This window comes from Pelodiscus sinensis, chromosome 27 (assembly GCF_049634645.1).
Source record: "Pelodiscus sinensis isolate JC-2024 chromosome 27, ASM4963464v1, whole genome shotgun sequence".
In the NCBI taxonomy this organism is placed as follows: Eukaryota; Metazoa; Chordata; order Testudines; family Trionychidae; genus Pelodiscus; species Pelodiscus sinensis.
The window spans coordinates 6,892,279-6,915,966 of record NC_134737.1 but is presented as its reverse complement, the minus strand read 5'-3'; the positions used below and the strand labels follow the sequence as shown (position 1 = coordinate 6,915,966).

Below are 23,688 nucleotides of genomic sequence, written 5' to 3'. Positions count from 1 at the left end.
ACAGGTGGACAGAATGACAATTGCAGAGGTAGGAGCAGTATATTGAAATATTGCTGAGAGGAAGGCAATATTTCAAACTAGAGCTGCCTTGCAGAAGAAGATACTTAGAGCAGCCATAAAGTTACTAGCTTGTGTGATAGTTCCATGAAGGGAGAAAGCAGGTATCATTGGTTTCCTTTAGGCAACCAGTCAGTTATGGTTACACTGTGACTGATTGGCAGGCTAGCTGCTCTCCCCTGCAGCTAATAGTAGAACTGCTGCATGCAAACACCTGCCTTGATTTCTCTCCCCTCAATGCTCATACTGCCCAGCCTCCTGGACGTGACCTTCAGCCGTGGGGCTACTCTTTCCTAGGGAAGGATGTCGTCTGCTGATGTTCTTCCCTTTTCTTTGCAGTCAGACATTGGATTTGGGAAGCTGGAAACCTATGTCAAATTGGAAAAACTGGGAGAGGTAAGGAGAGTGTGAAATCACCTCGAGGTAGTAGAAGTAGTTAAGAGCAGAGCCCAAGACAGAAAGCACAGACTCAGAGCCAAACTTCCTCAGCCCATGGGAGTGTCTGGACCTGGGGTTTGGTTCTCACCTAGCGTTCATTAACAAGAAATACGCAAATGTAGCACTGGCCTCATTCTTGTGGCCCGATCCAAAGACCGCTGAAGCCAACAGAATCTAGAAGTTGACTTGGAGAGGCTTTGGATCAGATTCTTGATCTTCAGAGCAATTTACAAACACTCTGTACGTCGGCGCCAGTTTCTTGAGCACTCTGAGGCTAGAGGACCCACAGGGAAAAATTGGTGGGTGCTGAGCACCCCACTGGCAGGTCCCCTATTAGTTCCCCCACCTCCCAGCGCCTCCTGCCCACTGGCGGGTCCTGCGAATCAGCGCCTCACCTTTATTCCCACTGCAATCAGCTGTTTTGCAGCTTTTGAGACTGTGCGGGGGTGAGGGATGCAGCTTGCTCAGGAGAAAATTGGGCAGGAAGAGGCGGAGCGGGGACGGGGGAAGGAGTAGTGGGAGACATGGGGAAGGGGCCTGAGGCAGAGCCAGGGATCAAGCGCCCCTCGGCTCTTTTCAGAGTCTGTGCTGTGACTCTACAACTCCCCACCTTTCCTTCTGGCACGTCTAAGTGCTAGTCTTGTTTCACCGCAGCAGGGGGGTTAAGTGACATACCCAAGGCTACAGAGGGAGTCGGCAGAGGAGCCGGGAACAGGACTCCGATGTTCCAGGTGCTCAGACTTGTTTGCACGCCAGTAGACCATTCCCAAGCAAAACCCTTTTCAAAGAGCGGTGGCTCCACTGCCCCCACAAAGCCGTTGGTTCTACAGGCAGAAGGGTGCGCCCATGGCTAGGCTTCATGCATGACGACCAGTGCCCTGTGAGCTCCAGCCTTGAAAGATCTGCAATCCCAGCCACCTTTCCTTGGCAGGGAAGAGTCCTGGGACCAGCAGCATCCGTCTCTTCCACTTGAGTTAAAGGAGCAACTCCACTAGACGGCAGCAGTAATGGGTGGTTATGCTCTGTGTGAAGCAGCCATTGGAGAGCGACTTAGCCGGTGTGCCCAGTTGCAATGTTGCCAGTGTCACCGGAGGTTGTAAAATTCTCCTGCCCTTGTTTTTCAGTGCCTTTCCGTGAGCGTTGGATTGTGGTGCTGCAGGGTTCTGATCCCTGCTCCCCATAGCAGCCCTGCTCCGTGCCGTCCAAGTGCGAGCTCATGAGCTGTGTTCCTCTGTGTCTTCCCCGCAGGGCACCTATGCCACTGTCTTTAAAGGGCGCAGCAAGCTGACTGGGAACTTGATCGCACTGAAGGAGATCCGCCTGGAGCATGAAGAAGGGGCGCCCTGCACAGCGATAAGGGAGGGTAAGAGGCAGTGGGCACTCTCACGCACGGTAATGGACCACAGCTCTGGGACCCCTGATTATAAATGGTAGCCATCCAGCGAGTCAGAGATCCAGCTAGTCCTAACCCAGTGCCGAGGGCTGAACCGATGCCTTCTCCAGGCCCCTTCCAGCCCAGGGGTGTAGCCAGAAGGGCCCACCTGGCTGACTGCTGATTTTGGGGGAGGTAAGCCCCTGCGCAGTGGCCCTCCTCCACAGCCAGAGCCCCAGGCTGAGAGAGGGCAGCCTGCACGCCCAGCCTGCATGGGAAGTGGCTGAGCCACGGCCGTGCCGCTGTTTCAGCCCTTCATTTCTTTGACTCAAATGAGGCCATAGACAGTTAAAGGCCAGTGACCTGACCTGCCCTCTGGGCTGTCTCCTGTGCCCCTATCCAAGACTTAAAAAGCTCCCCACTCCTCTTCTCTACGAGGATTTGCAAGGGACCAGCCAGTTCTGGCAGAGTATGCCCCCCCACCAGGCCTAAGGGCTAATGCTGCCTTCTTGCCTTGCAGTTTCCCTGCTGAAGAACCTGAAGCATGCAAACATCGTGACCCTCCATGATTTTATCCACACTGAGCGCTCCCTCACCCTTGTCTTTGAGTACCTGGTGAGTCCAAGGGCTGCTTGCCTGGGGACTCGCCCTTGTGTTGGGGCAATCTAGACAGGCAGCCTTTCCCCTGCTGGGGAGGAGATGGGGGCTCATTCCAGACATGGAAATGGTTCACGGAGTGCTGGTAAGGCGGGGGAGGGAAGTAGGGGGAATTATGAGGAACAGAATCTTCTTGTGTTTTTTCAAAATTGTGGAAATCTCCAGACTTTAAGCACTCAGCTTAGAAAAGAGAAGACTAAGGGGGCATATGATAGAGGTCTATACAATCATGACTCGTGTGGAAAAAGTGAATAAGGAAAAGTTATTTACTTATTCCCACAATATAAGAACTAGGGGTCACCAAATGAAATTAATAGGCAGCAGGTTTAAAACAAACAAGGAAGTTTTTTCTTCACTCAGTGCACAGGCAACCTGTGGAACTCCTTGCCTGAGGATGTTGTGAAATCTAAGACTTTTAACAGGGTTCAAAAAAGAGCTACATAGATTCATGGAGGTTAGGTCCATCAATGGCTATAAGCCAGGATGTGTAGGAATGGTGTCCCTAGCCTCTGTTTGTCTGGAAATGGGAGACAGAGAGGGATCACTTGATGATTCCCTGTTCTGTTCACTCCCTCTGGGGCGCCTGGCATTGGCCACTGTCGGCAGACAGGATATTGGGCTGGATGGACCTTTGGTCTGACCCAGTACGACCGTTCTTATGTACTCCTGACCAGCTTTGTGATCGTTCAAAAGAGGGGAATATTTCATAGTAATTTCCTATGAAACTATTTTCCCGATACTTTTTGTTTCTATCTTTTTCTGTAGGAAGTACAGACGGGTTTCTAAATCCTTGCCATGCCAATATCAGAAACAAAATGCTCAGCATTGCAACAGTGAGCTTTGGTTCAAAGAGACATTGTGCAGGAATAGAGACAAGCGATCTCTCTGGGCACCAGGGAGTCCCCATATTGTAGAGGGAGCATCATTACAATGCCCACACAATATTAACAATTGATAAAGAAACTGCCCTGGTCTGTTCAGTATGGGTACTTTTTTAAGCTAACAGAATATTTATTCACCTCTAATAATAACTGTTTGCTCTGAGCTCCTATTAAGGATGTAAAATCCTGTTTTAAAAGGTTACTAGGGTAACTGGTTAACCAGGACCCTGCAGGCAGGGGGCTACTCCAGTCCAGCCGGGCTGCCAGTTAATCAGTTACTCCGGTATGCCGGTAAGGGTGATGTTTACCAGGTAACTAGTTCACAGGTTAACCCTTTGCATCCCTAGCTCCTGTGTAGCATGGGCCATAGAATTTCCCCCACTGATTGCTGCATTGATTGAAATGGAAGAGGCAAAGTTCTCCTACCCCTCCATCTCCACCCCCTTGCCACTTCGGGGTGGGTTTGAGATGATCCCAGTGGTTCTTTCTGACCCTAAATTCTATACATCTATGCAAAGAGTTTCAGAATGTGTGAAAATTATCCAGGAGAATTGTCCAGGTGAAACCTCGCTCTGCAATGCTCAGCGTGTGCTCCAGCAGCCGGATCATTGCTGTGTGGTGCCGATAACTTGCTGGGCAGGTGATTATTCAAAGTCATTTAGCAAGGCTCGTCGGGATATGCTTGTTGTTGCAGGACAGTGACCTAAAGCAATATCTGGATAACTGCGGGAACCTGATGAACATGCACAACGTGAAGGTACGAGACCGCTGGCTTGGGGAAGGGATTTATAGGCGCTCAGGGAGTGCTCTTTGTCAGCCATGTGGAAGACACAGGGAGCTGACTCGGGATGCATTGCAGTAGCTAGGGATTTGGACGTTCACACTCAGATTATTCAGAGTATCCTGTCCAGGTTGCATTGACTGCTACTCGTCCCCAGCGATTGTAAGCTGCCAGCCCCCAGCCCATTCATTCAGCAGTGTTAGATGCCTCTCAAGTTCCTCCCCATTTGCTCTGGCCTTGAATGGTATAAGTTGGTGTCTTCTGCAAAGCCTGTTCACCCCCTTTCCTCGACCACTGGCGAATAGCGTAAATATTTGTCTGTATTTCTGCCCATCCGATTTCATTTCCTTCCCAGCCTCCTAGTGCAGGACCTAGACAATGTTCTTTAGAAAGTTCCCAAGGCAGAGACTCCACCCCTTGTCCAGCTCCGAGCACAGAGGGGTGTTTGGGGTTAATCTGGTGGCAAATGAGGAAACCAGCATCATTAGGAGCTGAATGCAGTGGCACTGGTGGAAGCAAGCCCCTCCGCATTTCTGGGGACTGAGCTGACTGCACACCCCAAGAGCTCCTTGCATCCCTCTGTTCCCCCACAAGCATCCTCCATTCCCCTCTTCTGCAGGGCCTCCATGCCACTGCTCCTCAGTTGCACTCCTACCAGGAGTTTTGTGTGTGTCCCCCTCCGCCATCCCCTCCCTCTGCCACACCAGTTCCTCGTTCTTCCCCCACTCCGTTATGGACTGTCTGCTCCACTTCCTCACCCCTCTGCCTCACCATATCAGGCCCCCTGGATCCCTTCCTCCCACCAGGAAAGGTGAGTGCCTTCCATTCCATCTCCCTCCCCACCATTAGTTATTGTGTAGGGGAGACGTTATTCAGGATGCCAGCACGTTAGGATGAGCAGAAAGGTTTTGTTCTGCTGGACAGCACCCGTAGGGCCCTCCAACTCAATTGTTTGCTTTGTAGACAATTGCAGAGGTGCTTGAAGCATGGTCAGGGTGCTGTGCACCCCACAATTCCCCCCTTCTGGTTTTCCGATCTCCCCTAAAATCAGTCAGCTTCTACCCACTGATGCCTGGAACATTCTCTGACCATTTGGAATTGCTGAGACGTGGCAGAGAGGAGGTGCAGACAGACGCAGAGATAGCATCGTCATTCTTATGGATGGTGATGCCCAGAGGATGATAATCCAGCGCTTTTCATCAGTAGCTCTTGAAAGGCTTTTCATTCGGGGGATAGACGGCTGTCGCGAGCTGTAGAGAGGATCTAATGGTGTGTCTGTGCTGCAAGAACAGCAAATTGCTTTAGCTGGGAGTCTCAAGAGTGGGGGTGCAGCCAGGGGCTCACAGAGCTCCTGCTGCAGGGTTAAAAGCGGCGGGGGCCCTCTGTGTGCTTTCATTTCCTTCTGGAGCTCAGACGCTAAAGCCCAAGGAAGGGAGATTCCGAGGCACAAGCTGGAAGGGCTTCCTGGCTATTTTTAGCACGATAGCTCATGTCGGAGTCTGTTGAGCCAGGCTCTGAGACTCACTCCCCATAGGGCCGGGTTTGCATTGACACACTGGAGGCCTGACTGATCGTTACAGCTATCGCTCACAGTTAAAGGTGCCCAGGCGGGCCCTAAGCCCGTTGCAGGTTCTGCTTGTCCCTGTTCTCTGCTGAACCCCGTGCCAAACCCGGCTCTCCGTGCCCTCTCCCTTTTTCTGCTTCTCTCCCCAAGATCTTCCTGTTCCAGCTGCTCCGCGGCCTCTCGTACTGCCACAAGAGCAAGATCCTGCATCGCGACCTCAAGCCACAGAACCTGCTCATCAACGAAAGGGGGGAGCTGAAGCTGGCTGACTTCGGTGAGTAGGGTAGGGAGAGCACAGCCCTGGCTTGGGCCAGGTTCTATGTGTGTGCAGGCCTCTTCATGGAAATGGCCTGCCCCACTTGGCTAGCTCTGAGGCACGGGCCTGGGGAGATGGGGGGCTTGTTCTGGGAAGGCAGGGGGCAAAGCTTCAGAACCTTTCAGCTCCCATTTAAGCCTGGATGGACAGTGGGCGAAAGTAGGGCTGGAGGAGGCAAGCTCCCAACCCCGCCCCTTCTGCCCAAGCCCCGCCCACCATGGGAGCCAAGCCGCTCCCCTCCCCAGCATCATGGGAAGGTGGGTTGGCGAGTGGTCCCTGCCTTCCCAGCCCTGGAGCATGGGGAGGGTGGGCGCTTGGGGGCAGCAATGCTCCGTCACCTGTATGCCTACACTCGGTGTTCTGGGGGGGGTGCAGTCTGGGTGGGGACCAGGCTGGCGGTTTTACTGCCTTCCTCTGCCTATTATGCCCGCCGCCCCTGCATGCAAGCACCTAAATGGAGCGGGCCCGATTGTCACCCCAACAGCTCCCACTGGGGCCCGCTGCGTCGGCGCCTAGACGGGAGCCGAGCACTTCGGCAGACCTGCCCGTGCGGCTCCATCCGTTCTTCCCGGGAGGAGCCGCCGTGCTGCCGCCCAGCACAATGGGAGCAGGCTTGCTGACGCCCCTTTCGCCTCCAGGGCTGGCCCGTGCCAAATCAATCCCGACCAAAACCTATTCCAATGAGGTGGTCACGCTGTGGTATCGGCCCCCCGACGTCCTGCTGGGGTCTACGGAGTACTCCACGCCCATTGATATGTGGTGAGCCAGCATCTGCGTGCAGGGCGGGGTGGGAGGCCTAAGTCAGAGTCCCCAAATGAGAGTCCAAGGGGCAGAGTGTGCCTGGTCTTTCCGTGGGTGAGTACAGCACCGGGCACGCTGCTGCCTGGTTTAATTGTGTGAAATAATAACATGGGGCTTCGGCACCTGTGCCGCCTCCTGTGACCGGAGGAGCTGGCACCACACCAGCTCTTTGGAGCAGGGGCTGGGTCTCCTCTGTGTGCATGGATAGCTCTGGGGACTGATTTCCCTTCCAAGGGAACTCAGGGGTTGCCCCGTCCCAGGGCTGGGCCTGGAAGGACCCCTGCTGCTCTGGACACAGGGCAGGGATGAACTAGCGCGGCTTTAACTCCCATGTCTCTGCTGCTCGCTTAGGGGTGTGGGCTGTATCCACTACGAAATGGTCACAGGACGGCCCATGTTCCCAGGCTCCACTGTGAAAGAAGAGCTCCATTTAATCTTCAGGTTGCTGGGTGAGTCTTCTGCATTCTCCCTGATCTCCACAAGAGGGAGGTGGCTGACCGAGCAGAGAGGGAAGCCTTTAATTTTCCAGGTGCTGCTCGGCTGGCCTGTAACCACCTGGTAAGATTTACCAGTGAATCAGAGCCTTTCTTTGGGGGTGGGGGAGGCCTTCTGGTAGAAATCAACAGCAAATAGAGAGCTCCCCATTCCATGGTTCGAACCGCTTACAGAACAGCTGGTTTTACTAGATTCAGTGGGGCTTTTCTCTCTGGTGTGGTTACTAGCAGCTTTCCATAGCCCAGACCCAACGTGATGTGTCTGAACCTGATTTTCTCCCCCAGGCACTCCTACGGATGACTCTTGGCCCGGAATCATGTCCAGCGAGGAGTTTAAGAGTTATCATTTCACTCAATACCGAGTCCAGCCTCTGATAAGTCATGCGCCCAGGTACCTCCCTGGAGCGGAGACCCTCACTGGCCTGTGGTTTGGGGCTGTTGGCGAATGGGAGGCGAGGGCGAGGAGTGTTGGGAGAGAGGTTATTAAGGGTCTCTGCCAATTTGCCGCTCAGGAGCAGACCGCATCAGAGCAGGCCTCCTCCACTGTGCCCGGCTCGTGTGCGTCTGACATGCCCCAGTAAGACGCCCCTCCACGGGTCATAGATAAGAACCTGTCTCCAGGGCTGGTTCTGTCCTTCCTTCTACTGCAACTTCGGGTGACCAGACAACCAGTGTGAAAAATCAGGACCAGGCGGGGAATAGGATCCTGTATAAGACAAAGCCCCAAATGTCAAGGCGTCTGGTCACTCTGCTAGTGGTGCCAATTAATACCCAGCCCCCTGCCCGGTGGCAGGGCAGGACAAGGCACCGTTCTGCCTGGTGCCACCGCTGCCCTGCAGCAAGAGGCCCTGTGCCCCGGCTTGGAGCAGCGCAGTGTGTCTGGGGGCAGGAGTCACAGTCTCCTTTTTTCCCAGGCTGGACACAGAAGGCATCGACTTGCTGACACGCCTCCTCCTGGTAAGTGGCCTGACCAGCCAGCCAGACTGCAGGGGGTTATCTTAGCCATGGGGCTCCAAGGCTGCTCCCGTCCTTCCTGGTTTAACATTAGTGCTGTTGGCTGTCGTCCCTCTCACTGGGAGAGGACAGGGGGCCTTGGGAACCCTCCATGTGCAGGGGCTGATAGGAGACACCTTCCAGCGAGATGCTAATTTGGGATCCAGGCAGGGAGACTCACGGGGAGGGGCCAGCTGGGATCTGTACTGGTACCTCCTACCTTTATAAAGGCATCTGATCATGCCGCTGCTGGAGTCCTCTATAGATTTTCACTGGGCACTGTATCAGACCCTTTCAGCTATTTCTCTGAGCGTATTACCAACCCACTCCTGTTCCTCCAACCCGTTTGCTGCCCTGAATTCGCTCACGCTCTCTGAAGGTCCCTCTGTGCACTGGATGTGCCCTTCCACCTTCCTCTCCAGCTTCGCCTTGATCAGAGCCCTTGTCGTCGTCTCTCTGTGGGGAGAGGCACCTTCCTTTCGTCGTTTTGAGACAAGCCTGTTTGTCTCTGAGTAAAGTTAGCAGAACTCCGGCCCAGCATCTCACCGTTCACCTAGTCTCTGCTGCTCAGTTCCTGCAGCACAATCCTGCCCTATAGCTGCTGGTGATCAGACATGAAGGCCATTGCCACCCGGCATTCCTCCCTGGTGCCTGCCTAGGTGCCTCAGCGTGGGATTTGGGTGTCCTTCGGAGAGACCCTGATTGAAAGTGGGGACATCCCTTCCCCACGTTCTCCCCCCCGAACCTAACACCCACACACAATGTAAGGATACACACAGTGCGTAGGTAAACACATGCACACACACACACACAGAGCGGGTGTAATCGTTCACGCATGCACTCAAAGCTTACATCACCGCACGCCCATCATACACTGACACCCCGGCCTCTTTTTTCTGTGGTTTTTACAGTATGAAGCCAAAAGCCGGATCTCCGCTGAAGAGGCCCTGCGACACCCTTACTTCAAGGCGCTGGGGGACCGAGTCCAGTTCCTCCCTGACAGTGAGTGCGCACACTATCCTGTTGGGGTGTCCGTAGCGGGACACAGCACTTCAGGGGCTGCCTGGCCAGTTGTGACATTTCTTACTGATGTAGCATGGGAAGGAGCCCAGCCTCCCCCTATCACTGCAAAACAACTTGTCTGAGTAATGCACCTTTAAGAAGTCTCTTCCTCTATATCAAGGGAGAGGGAGATTAAATTCGGACACGTTATAATAATCATTCTTGGTAGATTTAGAGCACTTTACAAACAAGTTCAGGATCATTATCTCCTTTGTATAGAAACTGAGGTACAGCGAGGATGTTTCTTGCTTAAGAGGGGATTAGCAGAACCGAGAATAGGACCCGGGTCTCCTAGTTCTAGTCCAGTGCTTTGGCTATACTACATGTGCACAGGGCCCAGCCAGGCTGTGTCGGGGGGCTCTGCTTCCTTGCCCTAGTAAGCTCTGCATTCTGACTCAGTCCTGCACAGGGCAGGTACACAGTGCTGCTCGCATCAGGGCCCCGTGAAGGAGAAAAGAAGAGGTTTAATCAAAAACAAGGTTTTCTGTGAAAAAAATCTTGGTTTTGACAGTGTTTTTCGTTGTTTGAAAAAGTTACTAAATGGAAAAAAAGTTGGGGAAGAGAGGTTTGGGGTTTTTTTGGTATTTTTGAAATTTTTCATGTTGAGAGTGTGAGGAAACTGCTTTTTTCCCCTGCTCCCTACAAAAGCAAATGAATGGATTAAGAACGGTGTTGCTTTCGGACCAAGAGAGACACTTTCAACCCTGGCTTACTGTTTTCCAACTGGCACAAGTTGGAAGATAGTCAGAAAGTGGGTGTAAGTCACTTTTTCCACACACTCTTTATTTCTGAAATTTTTCCCGTGGGAAAACTGGTTTCCTGTGGGAAAACTTCAAATGAACGTTTTTCCTGTGAAAAATCCCCACAGGAAACATTCCCATTAGCTGCCCAGTGCCAGAGCTGATCAGGACAGAGAGCAAGGGGGCCTTGCTCCCAGGGCCAGCTGTAGGCTGATTCGCCCGATTCCCCCAAATCGAGCCCCGCACCTAAAAGGGCCCTGCACCCTAAACCCAGAAGTGTGCTGGGCGCGCTGCGGGATGGGGCGTTGGCCCCGGAGGAGGAGCACGGCAGCTTCTGTGCACCGAGGGACAGGGTGTCAGCCTGTCGGTTTGGTTGGAAGTCGGGACTTTGCCCTGTAGCTCTGGGAATTTAAAGGGGCTGTGAGTTGTTTCTGTGTGTGCTGGGTTGTGTTGGGTTTTTGGGGGGGTTTTTTTGCTCAACCAAAATTTGGTTTAAATTGGGCCCCGCACTTCCTAAAGTCGGCCCTGCTTGCTCCTGCATGAAGGAGAAGCTGCTGAGTCCTAAAGCAGGCCTAATAGGCATAGACAGACCTTCATCCACACCCTAAGGATTGTGCCCATGCATATGTTTCTTTAGGGATACCCATTCTGTGGCTCGGTGCCTATTTAGAAATAGGGAGCCAGTTATTCAGGCAGCTTGGAGCTGTGGCATAGTACAGATTGAACCTCTCTAGTCTGGTGCTCTCAGGATCTGATCGGTGCCGAACCAGAGAATTTGCCAGACCGTGGGGGGTTAATATTGTCTAGCCGCATCACCAACACTTCCACTGCTTGCTGGGCTCTGAGGAGACATGTAGGGGTAAATTGGAGCTAAATAACAGCACAGAACACAGAGCCAGGACTGGTGGCTGCAAACAAACTTTCTGGGACTGTGGGAAACTTGGTCACACCCATGATCAGTGGACATCCAGCTCACTACACTCATGCTGGGACACGGATGTTGCCGGACCAGAGAGTGCCGGACTAGAGAGGTTCAGCCTGTAGGGAGGGGAATTGTGAGACTGGGGGCACGACAATGTTGAGGGATCCTTGGCCTGTGGGCACTACAGGCTGGGGAATTCTGGGACCATGGGAGCCCTGGAGTCAGCACGGTGGGTGAAGTTCAGAGGGTGTATCGGTGCTGTGCTTCCAGCCAGTCGGGTTAAATCTCAATGTCTTCTCTCTCTCCCTTCACCCAGATGCCTCCATCTTCTCTCTGAAAGAAATACAGCTTCAGAAGGACCCTGGCTACCGAAGCTCAGCCTTTCAGCAGTCAGGTAGGATGCCGCAGCGGGGGGCAGAGCCCTGGTCTCGGCCCAGTGGGATAAAAGGCACAGAGCCAGAAGGCACCGTGCTCTCCTGCAGCACCTTCCCCCAGAGGATCCCAGAGCTCAGAACAAACACATGTGCAATGAGCCACACAGCGCCCCTGCCTCCCAGAGGTAGATACTGTCCTATCCCGGCTTTACAAATGGATGAAACTGAGGCGCAGAGAAAGAGGCCTTGTCCAAGATCACACAATGAACCTGATTCTTCACTGATTTGCGTCACGGGGAGTTGTTTACCCCTCGGGTGTAAAACGCTGCCACGTCTGAACCCTGTGCTCTCCCCAGTGGCTGTTTCACGCCCTCTTCCCTCAGGCAGGAGGTGCCAGGTCGGGTGTGCCCAGACCTAGCCATTTTGAGAGACTAGCATTCAGGGCCCAGACCCTCCTCTTGCTTACAGTGCTTTCCATCACAGGTTACTCCCAGTGGGCGCCAGTATGAGGGAAAGCTGAAACAGGCCCCAGTTTCCCTGCTTCAGTCCTGTGGCTTTCACTGCAAGAGCTGCCTTTCTCCCTGCCATGTGGACATAGGTCTGTCTACACTGGGAGCTGTGGTTCCTAGCTTGGGCAGATGTAACCGTGCCACTGAGGCTACATCTACACGGTGTGGGTTTTTTTTCAGAAGAGATGCAAATGGAACGCTCATTTGCATATACCGCACTCTTATTTGCATATCCTCTTCCGATCCTTTTTGCGGAAGAGGTTTTTGCGATTAAAAAGTCCCATGTAGATGGGGCCATTCATCAGAAAAAAACCCTTTGGCGCAAGAGCCTGTAAACCTCATTTTTTGAGGAATAAGGGATCTTGCGCACAAGGGGGTTTTCCAACAAATGGCCCCGTCTACATGGGGCTTTTTATCGCAAAAACCTCTTCCGCAAAAAGGATTGGAAGAGGATATGCAAATAAGAGTCATATATGCAAATGAGGGCTCCATTTGCATATCTGCTGCCGAAAAGAACACGCCGTGTAGACGTAGCCTGAGGGAGATAGCACTACACGCAGCAGCGTGGCTGCCACCGCATGGGCAGCACAAGAGGCTACCAGGTCTGGTTCTGCCTGAGACCCTAGGTAGGTGCTAAAGTAGCTAGCCCATCCCGCCGCCATGGCTACGCTGCTGCGGTTAGCACGCTGGCTCAATCCCAGCTCGCACGGCTCAATCCCAGATTACACCCTCAGCTCTTGTGTAGACCGACAGCAGGAGCAGCAAGGCCAGTGGGCGGAGCCCTGCCTCCCGGGCACTGGTTTAACCGAGCCTGTCTCCTGCCGGCCTTGGGAATGCTGGCCTGCCCAGGTGTGGCCGGGCAGACACACGCTGCAGTTTTGACATTGGACTGCATCCAAGGGCAACGCCTCACGCTCCAGATACCCTGCCAGTCTGTCCAGCCCTGCCAGGCAGTGCCAGGCAGGTGGTGCATAAGCCGCACTGCATTGACCTTCTCCACCAGCCACACGGGTCCCGTTGCATGTTTTTTCAGAGTAAAATGAGGGGAAAGTCTCTTTGGACATTTGGGAAATCCCGCCAAGTAGCTTCTCCCGCTCCACCAACCCACAGGCAAATGAACCCACCTCAGAGTCCCTCCCGGTTAATTGGTAAGAAGTGTCTTAGTGAAGGGAAATGATTGGGCCTAATTACGGTGTCATGGCTACGCATCCGGACTCCTGGGCTCTCTTCCCAGCTCTGCCACTGCCCTGCTGTGTGACCCTTGAGATGGGCCAGGTCCCATCTCTGTCTCCTGGAGATTTACTGACCTGGGTTCTCAGGCAGGCACTTGAAGATCCGCAGAAGGAAGGTCCTACAGAAAAGCAATACAGTACCCTTAGAGCAGGCCAGACACAGGTCCCAGTCCTAGCCTTCAGTGTTCCCTGTAAGCTGGGCGCTTTTGCGGCCAACCAGGAGAGAGTCATATGCCGCCCAGCTGATTAGCAGAGTGCCCACAGCTTCCGACAGCCAGCAACCTGTATTTCTATGGGTGGTGCACATTCGCACATGCCTCAGTGCACAGAACAACATTTATTCTGCACATGGATGGAAAAAATTACAGGGAACATTGCTAGCTTCCCCAACGCCCTGCTTCAGAAGGGTCTTGGTAGTGAACCGAACCAGAACCATGTATCAGGGCACTCATGTCCTGTGAAGTGTGGATCAAGATACAGATGAGGTGGCTGAATCCTGGACCAAACTGAACACATCCGATCACAACGACCCTGAGCTTCGGGCGAGTTCGGTTCCAAAGCCTGCCACGCAGGGCCCTTTTTCCTTAGCTTTGTAATATTGGCAGATTGGTTCATGTTCACATGTGTCCAGAAAAGCACCATGAGCCTAATGGGCCCCCACGCGTAAGTCCGCTGGTTTGGATGCAGCTGTATCGGGGACCGGTCTTGGCCTGACCCACGCAGTATATAGTCTTCAAACACTGTTTCCTTGGCTCAAAGTTTGTAGCTGACTCATGAAACTTTTACACATGAACTGGCCACTAGAAGGAGACATCGTGCCAGACTCTGTTAATGGGTTACATGAGCAAGAAGCTCTTATGTAGCCTTTCTGATATCTCTCTCTCTCTCTCTCCCGCTCCCCCTCTTTTTCTCTTCCAGCCCGAGGGAAAAACAGGAGGCAGAGTATATTTTAAACCTGGCTCTTGTTCCCTTTGTCACCATGGAGGTCAAAGCACTGAGAAAGGAGAGGACTACATGCTCCCACAAGACCCATCCACAGAATTACTGACTCTACAGGAAGATACTGGAACGCCCCTCTACCATGGGCTGTCCACTGTCCCCCAGAATCCCACTGCTGACACCAGTCAGCCGACCAGTAGTTCTTGTCAAAGGAGCTTTGCCCTCCAGTTCCTCATTTTTCATGTGGCACCACCACGCGTAAGCTACTGCGTTCCATACCCGGGTAAGGTGCTTGATCTAGTGACTAGTTACTCTGGGAGAAACCCCGAGCTCAGGAGACTTGTGTGCTGGCCTTGTTAAGTCCTCTTTGCTGCAGTAAGAGGAGGCGAGCTGGAATGCAGAGGAGCGCCGCAGGCGGAGGGCAGGATCTCCATGGGTTGGCAGACAGCTGGGCGGCGATCCCATCGTGTAGGACATTTCTGTGCACGCGCAGCATGCCTATGCTTGGGCATCCTGCATTACCCGCCACTGGGAAAGTTAGATCAGGCAAGATGTATTGCACTGGATGAAGGACATGCTATTTATCACAAGCAGGGGATAACAGATGGGGAGCCCATCCAGGGCTTTCTGACATCAGACCTTTAGTTGGGTGTGAAATCTTTACCAAGGGAGAGCTCTCCTGCCCCATGGTGATCGATCAAGGATCCCTTTTCCTCTCCCCATGTACAGTCACCGGGAATGCCTGAATTGGCAGTCCCAGGGGGTGCTGAGAAGAGAGGTAGTTTATGAGAAAAGGCAGGATTATTGGATTCCTCTGACCCCCTTGTCTTCCCCAAGTCTCCCCTCCCCATTTATTTTCTAAGCTCTGACACCTGGCTGCTGTCTAAAAACACCCCTTGTACAAGAATGTGAAACACCCCTCGTGCAAGAGCATGCAATGATGCAGCACGGCTGATGCGGACTTTCTCCTTAGTTCCATGCAAAATGGGTGCAGCGTTCCCCAGGACGTCCCTCGAGCCGTGTTTCACAGCCGTTCCGAGCCTCTCAGATTTAGCTTTCCTGAGAAACCCGTGACATCCCATTTCTCACCTCAAGACCCCGCTGGGTTTCTAATTCGCCTTGCATGGAAAGGGGCGCGTTCACTAGGGAACAGAACCCATCTCCTAGCAAGCAGCTCAGGAATTGCAGCCAGCTGGGCCCACTGTTGAGCTCATGGCCAAACATGGAAGAGCACAAGTCATTTCACCTGTGGGTGCAAATGAGCTGTGCATACGCAATGCGACATAAAGTCCACCTTTGTGGTGGGCATGCAAAGGTGCCGACCCTACCTCTGTGAGGCTATAGGATCATAAATAGACTCCAACGTGACAACCTGTTCAGCAGAAACCCTCCCCAGTCACACCCACCTTTCCCTCGGACTAAACAGATTGTATTGGTCTCGTCTATTGCACACGTACCGCACTCAATGGGACTCAACTGCTTGCTGAAATGTGAACATGTGCTTAAGTGCTTGGTTGGGAACTGAGCCATGATTAGTGTATTTTCCTCAGCCTCTATTTCAAGGCCATGCCAAATCCATTCTGATAAATAAGGGCCTTCTCAACCCTTCCTCCAAAGTGCCAACCAAACCGGAAACTTTCTTTTTGTTTTGAAGTTTGAAAATTGTCAGGGTTTTTTTGTTGTTTGTGGTTGGTTGGTTGGGGGATTTTTTTTTTTTAAGTTTTCATCCCCACTCCCCTCCCAATTGTCTCATCCTCTCCCATACCCATCATGGCCCAGCCAGCACCAGGAAATAATGGGGACTTGCTCTAGAAAGCAAGTATCATGGGCTGGTAGACTGTGAGATTGATGGGTAGGAAGTCCTGAGTTCTAATCCAGACTCCTACTCAGTAGGACCTGGTCTACATGGCGTGGGAAAGTTGAGGTACGCAACTCCAGTTCTGTCGCTGGAGTTGATGTATCTTAAATCCCCATCTGAACAGTGGAAGGTCAAACACTCCCATCCGCTTCTCTTACTCCTTGTGAGGAGCAGGAGTACTGGCGCTGATAGGGGCACCCTTTGAGTTTGACTTAGTGGGTCTTTACTACACCCGCTAAATCAAACCCCAGAATATCGACCTCAACAGCATTGATCTTCTGTGTAGACATGCCTATACTGAGTAGCCTTGGGCAGGTGATGGCACTGATCTGTGCCTCAACTTCCCCATCTGTCAAATGGGGCTAATAATCATTAACTGCTTCACTGCGAGGCCCAATGATGTACAGCTCTCTGACAATGCCAAGCACGAGTAAAAAATGGGCCTGGACCTGAAATTCCTCAGGGTTTGGATCCAATACAGATCAGACACTAACTGCCAAGCATTATAATTCCTAGCCCAGTCTAGGTACCTTAGCAATCTGGACCAAGTCAGCCTCATCCCTGATAAGCATTCAGGCCTTTGCATTGTTTTGAGATTTGCCCGTCCCTGGGTGGTTTCCTTCTGTGCATGTCCTGCATACAACAAACTGGAGAAAACACTTCTGTTTCCATTCATTCATTCATTCATTCAGCACTTCACCCCATAGCACATGAGAGATGTGGTCAGCCTTTCTGCATGTACATATAAAGCATCTTGTTTCCAACTTCACATTCTCTGTTCCAGCTGTATTAGGGGTTTTCTTTGGAAGTTTACAAATTCTGGGTTCCTGTTTTTTCCACTCCAGCTCCTCTGAGGAAGTGGGTTGTGCCCACAAAAGCTCAAAGCTCATGAATACCATATATATATATATATATATATATATATATATATATATATATATATATATATATATATATATAATATGTCTCCAGGGTGCTACAGGACCACTGTTGTTTTTAAAGTTACAGATCAACATGGCGACCCCTCTGTGACATGTAATCTAAAATAAGTTGTAACACCTGTTTCCCTCTAAGGGTGTGTCTACACAGCAGGACTAAAGTTGAATTAAGCTATGCAACTTCAGCTACGTCAATTGCATAGCTGAAGTCAAAATAGTTTAATTTGGCTTTTGGCGCTGTCCACACAGCAGGAAATCGAAGGATGAGCGCTCTTCCTCCGACTTCTCTTACTCCTCGTGTAATGAGGGTTACATGCGGAGTCGGAGTAAGAAGTCCAGCTCGACATTATTTCAAAATAATGGCCTGCCGTGTAGTTAGTTCCGAAATAATGCTGCTGTGTAGATGAGCCCCAACTGTCCTTTAGCAAAGCTTTTGGCATGAGAGTTTCCTAAGTATAGCAGGAATGTGTCATGGGATTACTCTTTCCATTGTAGACAACTCTATTCATGAGTGAGTCATTGGCTTGACCCGCTAGATCAGTGTTTCCACAGACCATTGTCAGGGGTTCCGCGAGAAATCGTGGAATAAATACATAATTTTTTTTTCTTACAATGTAAGGCTTACACACACACACACACACACACACACACACACACACACACACACACACACACACACACACACACACACACACACAGCTCTTTACAAATAAATTTTCTTGACAATAATTTAGCAGTAATTGAATCACGCTCCCCGCTGTCAACATGCCTACTCACATGTTACAAGTTAGGCACCTTGTTTAAGGAACCTTGTTGAATCAGGAGCCATGTTGTCTCAGCCTAGAAGGGAAGATGGACCTAATCCATCTGCCCCTTAGAGAGATAGGGCCAAATTCATCAGTAGCATAGGACAACGCTGCCCTAGAAGGCACCATCACTGGAATTTAAAGCACTCAGGTGCAAAGCCAATTGCACTGCTCAAATTTCTTGCTGCTTCTCCTGCTGTCATCAGCCCCCCTGCTCTGCAGACTCATCTCCAGCATCATCTCCAGTGCTATTCCTGCACCCTCTCTCCCACCCAGACACCCCACTCTCAGCCTACTCCTGCACCCTCCCTCTCACCCAGACCCCCCCTATCCCTAGCCTGCTTCTGCATCCTACTTCTCACCCAGACCTCGCACCCTCACAAGGCTGCAAACCGAGACAGAAGGTTGTAGAATGACCATGACCCTGCAGCTGGAACGACTTTCTCCAGATTCAGCCTGTGGAGAAAGTTATCTCTAACCCCAATGCCCTTGTATGCTGGTTGTAGCTCCCACTGTTCTCCCACAGATCCTTCCTGAAGGAGATCTCTCTGCTGGGACCCTGTTATTTATTAGCCTAGGGAGCAGCTATCATTGTGAGTTTAAGATAATCACTTTTGTTCTGCTGCATTGGGAGGGGGGGTATTTATTCCTAATCAAGAGAGTGATACTGTGTGTCAATATTGACCCCCCCACTGAGCAGGGTTTGGTTCATAAGCCCCCAGCACTCGCTTACTGGCAGGCTGAGTCCTAGTTGTGTGACCACTAGGTTCCTGCACGTGCCCTGCCTGCAAAGGCACCTACATCTTAGCAGAAGCTTTACGTTCACAGGCGCAAGGACACTGGTCAGATCCTGAGCTAATGTGAACTGCTAGGGCCCTGCCGAAGCTAGGGCCAGAGTACAAAGGCATTTAGGTGCCTAAAGAGGCAGATGGGCTTCTACCAGGACTTTCAAAAGCTCCTAAGCAGGTTAAGTGCCAAACTCCCAGTGAAAGGTAGTAGGGAATAGGTGTCCAACTCGCTTGTCAATCCAGCTAAGCACCTGCCTACGTGTTTAAGTGTTTCTCAATCTGGCCTCTTTGCTGGTTTGCATCAGCTGAGCCTTCTGCTCTAGCTCCTTGGCAGGTGAATTCACTTCTGTCCCGCTGTGTATTTAGAGTGACGCATTAATCTAAATGCATCCAAGGCTGGTGCATTGGTTGTATTTTGTTTCCTCGGTTTCCCTGGGCATTGTATGCTAATCGCATTGTGCCACTAAGCTGCTTGCCACTGTACATTTTGTAGATTTCAGAACAAGAGAGTTAACCAGGAATCACTGACCTACCTCGTGTGCTTGACGAGATGCACACATTGTACTGTAATGTGGTATTGGCATCAGCTGGAATGCTCCATATGTGTGATTGACAGGATTGGCTACTCTGGCTTTTCAGACTATCAGTAATGTTATAGGAGTGCCTTCGCCCACTCGTCCTTGCGCGGCATCAAATTCTTTGGGGCCTGATCATCTTCTCATTTAGAGATGTGTGTATCAGGAGCCCACGCCATTGAAGCAAGAGGAATTACCCCCATGTCAAACTTGTGCGAGTCTGTGGAAAATCAAAACCCATGTTACTTATCCAGCCTTAGGTTGTAACAAATATGAGCACAGAGAGTTCCCCTTTGAAACCTGATTTTGTTTAGCTCTGTCCCAATGTAATAGCCACAGAGAGTTTTAACTGAAACCTGTTCTCTCCCTAGAGATACATGAATCTCCCCCCGCGCGCACACACATACAATGCCAGCAAGTAGAATTAAAAGGACACGATGCTTTTTATGACAACTAATAGGACAAAAATGCTTTTTATGAAACCTACTACAAAAAATGGCCAGGATTTTTATTAATTCGGTACATTTATATCAGTGCATTTAAACATTCCCTAGAATAGCAGCAGAGATTAATAATTGAAACTGCATGATTGGTTTGGGGAAGCACTTGGAATACTAGATAAAAATAGAGCTGCTTAACAAATTGGACATTTCTGTGATTTTCTTTATTCGTATTTTTGAATATTTTTGACCGGCCTATATTATGATTGAAAAAGAAAATATTTGTGGTTTTATTTTTACTTTTTGCAAACTTTTTAAAATGTCTTGACCAGCTCTAGAAGAAAGTCAGTTGGATTTTTCTTTCAAATCTATGTAGTACGCCTTTAAAACTCTTTATTCTTCCATCACAACAACTGATATCTAGCCAGAAATGCTGATAACACTAATGTTAATAACAATATCTAAGTTGCAGGGGAACAATACAACTTTGCAGACAGTCATTTTATTTCCCACTCCTCGTACTCATGCGCCTTCCCCGGCTCCACACGTTTGCAGATTTTGGTTGCGATTTTAAATAGCAAAACTGCCGTTTGTTCTCATGGTAACGAGCCAGTAAGCATTTTCGTCCCCTCTTTTGACTTCAGATGGGAAATCGGAGGAACCATTTTCACCTACCTTCCCACCTGTGTGCGCTTTCTCACCACTTGTCTTTGCTCAGAAATGAGGCTGTTGTTGGAACATGCTCTTGAGGGGCTGCATTAACTTACATGATGTTTGACCTGGCTTTGCCCTCAGTGTCCGCTTCTAGGGCAAAATGGTGCTTAGCATCAGACCAGCTGCAAAGGTGTGCTTAACGCCACACCGGTTAATAGGGCTCCTCAAAGTCAGGTTCTGCTAACCAGCCTCCTTTTTGAATTAGGACAATGCCTCTGTGGAGTGATGCCAGAACCCTGAGCTGGCCCACACGCAGGAGTTTCTGTGGGGGATGCTTTTTTGTAGATGTGGACCGCAAGGGGGTGACTGCACCCCCTATGGTCCCCCAAGTAAGCGGGGAAATCAGCCCCAGCCTTCCCCTGGCCAGCCAGACCATGGAGGAGGGAGGCACTGGTATCGCACTGCTCCTGCCTTCCTGTGGCAGGCCGAAGCATGCTGACTTGCAGGACCATGGGGGGGTTCACCTCCTTCGCAGCCCCCTGCGTATGGGCCTCTTCAGTAGCTAAGGTTCTGGATGAAAGCAGACGTGGAGAAAGAGCAGAAAGGAGGAAATGGCTTAGCCCTGTTGGTTGAGGTATATATGGTGGGAGGGATAGCTTAGTGGTTTGTGCATTGGCCTGCTAAGCCCAGGGTTGTGAGTTCAATCCTTAAGGGGGTCATTTAGGGATCTGGGGCAAATATGTCAGGGATAGTGCTTGGTCTTGCCATGAGGGCAGGGGACTGGACTCAATGACCTTGCAAGGTCCCTTCCAGCCCTATGAGATAGGTCTATTTCATTTCATTTCATCTGCATCTCAGCAGGCATAAATGTCTGTTTGTGGAGATGAGACCAAACCCCCTTGGGTTTGATGCTCCTCTTATTTACGTGGGTGTTCCCCTGGTGTAGCCGAAAGCAGAAGTTGGTCCCTTTATCTTCATTAGGACAGAACCTCTCTGATAGGAAGAGCCACATCACGTGCAGCGGCAGATTTTTGATGCCTTGCGAATCTCATTCAGTCCTCCCACCTGAGAGCATCTGCAATGGAGTCTTGGAACTAGGCGTATCCAAATGCCACCGGGTGATTTGTATCCATTCCACCAGCCTCTTTCGGGTGACGTCTCTCAGCCCTTAGGGCCTGATCCAGTGCTCACTGATGTCTGTGGAAAACCTCTCATTGACTTCAGTGGGATTTGGTTCAGATCTGTGCTGCACATGCCTCTGAAACCTTAATCCCGAGAGGTGCGCACAACCCCAAGGGATCTGAAGTCCACAGAGAGCTGAAACCACCGCACCCTGCACTACCACTTTGCTCGCACTCGCGGGCCAGAGTCTGCTGAGTTTCACCAGGGCAAATCCAGCATCACTCCGCTAAAGTCTGCGTTTACACTGGGGTAACTCAGAGCAAAATGTTGGCCCGGTGGATTCTCCAAGTGCAGTCCAGTCTTTGTGAGAAATGGAGTTGAAACTGACAAGGCCTCTCACACCAAGAGCCACGGACCTTTGCCTGAAAATACTACTGTTGCTGTGCCGTACTGTTCTCTTCCTGTACTCTAGAGTCTTGTGTTGAATGCACTTTGCTGTTCCTTCAGTGTTCCTTGCTAGTGATTTCCTGTGTTAGCAGGTGCAGATAGTTTTTCTGTTTCTGGGTTTTTTGGTCATCTTTTTAATCCTCAGCAGCTTGCTTTTCCTGGGAGGGGAAACATGCACGTGTACGCACCAGCCACCAGGATCCCCATACTGTGAATGTTCTCTGGTGTGATTCATTTGCAAGTACAAATAATATATTTAACTACTATTGTAAAAACAGAAGATGGATTTTAAAAGAAATAATTTTAAAGGTTTATTCCAAAAGATGCATTGATTCTTTTTTTTGTATGGAAAGCTTTTCTGGAATTAATCAAAAGGCACAAAAATAAATAAAAGATGGTATCCCTGTGTTTCTGCGATTTTTGTATTTCAGATGTGCCATGGACTGGTTTGTGAACCTACTCATTTTCTTACAAAGCCCTATATTGCGAATGTGTTGTCAACACTACGAAGCCAACTTTAGAAAATAAACTGCAGTGCATTAGATGGTAGTTTTGTTTGGGGCTTTATCTGTTTGGAAGGGTTAAATGCCTGCTTTGATGTGTAGTTTTTAATTGAACAGGTTGGCTAATGCTGTTGTTTCACTAAAGCTGATTGAATTTTTTCCCCTTGCAACCAGTGGTAGTTTGGTGCTTTTGAAAATCCCCTTAAGTGCCTGTCTGCCTATGTAGGTACCTCAATACCTGGTGAATTCTGATCGGAAGGGCCAGATGCTCAAACATATTAAACGACCTAAGTCTCTTTTGAAGATCTAGCCCTAGTTCCCAGTTTAAATCGGAGATGTTAGATTCTGTTTATTTTACTAATCATGAGCTGCAGCAATTTTTAACAATTACACGGTTACTAAAATGCTCTCTTGGGGTGTGGGGGGGCGGCAGCCGGAGTACTCCCAGCCCCGCTGCTGGGGAGACCCCCTGCCTCCCTGCACAGACCAGCTCCTGCCTGCCCCGTCTGCGGGAGGCAGCAGGGGGACGAGGCAGATGGCTCTGCAGGAACTGGCACATGTGGGGAGCCATCTTAAAAGATGTCTCCCCACAGGCCTCCTACCTCCTCCCCCATTTGCTGCCTCTAATACAGAGGCAGCAAGGGGGGGGGGTCATTATTCAGATTCACCAATAAGCCCAGACTTGTCAGTGAATCGTTTAAACGACTAAACGCCAATACCCCGAGTTTAAATCAAGACCCAGGCCCCGATTCTGCAGTCAGGTCTGCACAGCCTTCCAATCGGCAGGATTCCCCACCTGTTTAAGGCTCCTGGCACCAGCTACAGGATCCAGGCCCATGTGTGTAAGGCCTGAAAGATGTGGGGCTCAGAGAGTGGATCACTGAAGGACCTTATCAGGAGTTGGCAGGGAAGAGGTTAACACTTTGGTGGACAAGGAGAGCTGAGGGCCAGGCCAGCTGAGGGCAATTGGTTCATTTTCCTGCACTGTGCTGCCTGGAGTGGAGGAGATCCATGGGAGCTCAGCAGAAAACCCAGGTGAGCCATTTTGCTGTCCGGTTTCTAGGTGATCATTGTTTTACTTTTGGGGTTTTCACACTGTGGGTTGGGGTCACCGCCTCGTTTTAATGGGGTCACCCTGGCTGCTGTTAAACTCGCTGGGGCCCAGCGTGGAAACCTGAGTCCACTGCCTGGGGGCTTCGGCCTTGAACTCTGGCCTTTCTCCTCAGCTCCGGGAGGAAAATCTTCCAATGAGTAGCCCCCCCACTTAGGGCTGAAACCCTTTGTTTTCGGTGCCCACCCCACCCCAGGCAGAGGGGCTCAGGCTTCAGCCTCAGGCCCTGCTCCCCCTGGGGTCCTGTTGTAATTTTGGGGGTCAGAAGGGGGTTGTGGTGCAAGAGGTTTGAGAACCAGTTTTACTTGTATGTG

The 23,688-nt window shown here is 51.0% G+C and overlaps 1 protein-coding gene across 3 annotated transcripts in view; it reads left to right on the top strand.

Moving 5' to 3' along the window:
• The window catches only part of CDK18 (cyclin dependent kinase 18), a 115,897-nt gene extending 93,729 nt beyond the window's left edge, over positions 1–22,168 (top strand). For all 3 annotated transcript variants that reach the window (XM_075910460.1, XM_075910461.1, XM_075910459.1), the window contains 12 exons: positions 397–453; positions 1,744–1,858; positions 2,388–2,482; positions 4,100–4,162; positions 5,901–6,024; positions 6,705–6,825; positions 7,219–7,316; positions 7,647–7,752; positions 8,276–8,318; positions 9,266–9,356; positions 11,395–11,472; positions 14,112–22,168. In XM_075910460.1, coding sequence (XP_075766575.1) covers positions 397–453; positions 1,744–1,858; positions 2,388–2,482; positions 4,100–4,162; positions 5,901–6,024; positions 6,705–6,825; positions 7,219–7,316; positions 7,647–7,752; positions 8,276–8,318; positions 9,266–9,356; positions 11,395–11,472; positions 14,112–14,146 — 1,026 coding nt within the window. In that variant the 3' untranslated portion in view covers positions 14,147–22,168. The remainder of the gene's footprint in view (positions 1–396; positions 454–1,743; positions 1,859–2,387; positions 2,483–4,099; positions 4,163–5,900; positions 6,025–6,704; positions 6,826–7,218; positions 7,317–7,646; positions 7,753–8,275; positions 8,319–9,265; positions 9,357–11,394; positions 11,473–14,111) is intronic.
• The last annotated feature ends 1,520 nt before the right edge of the window (positions 22,169–23,688 follow it).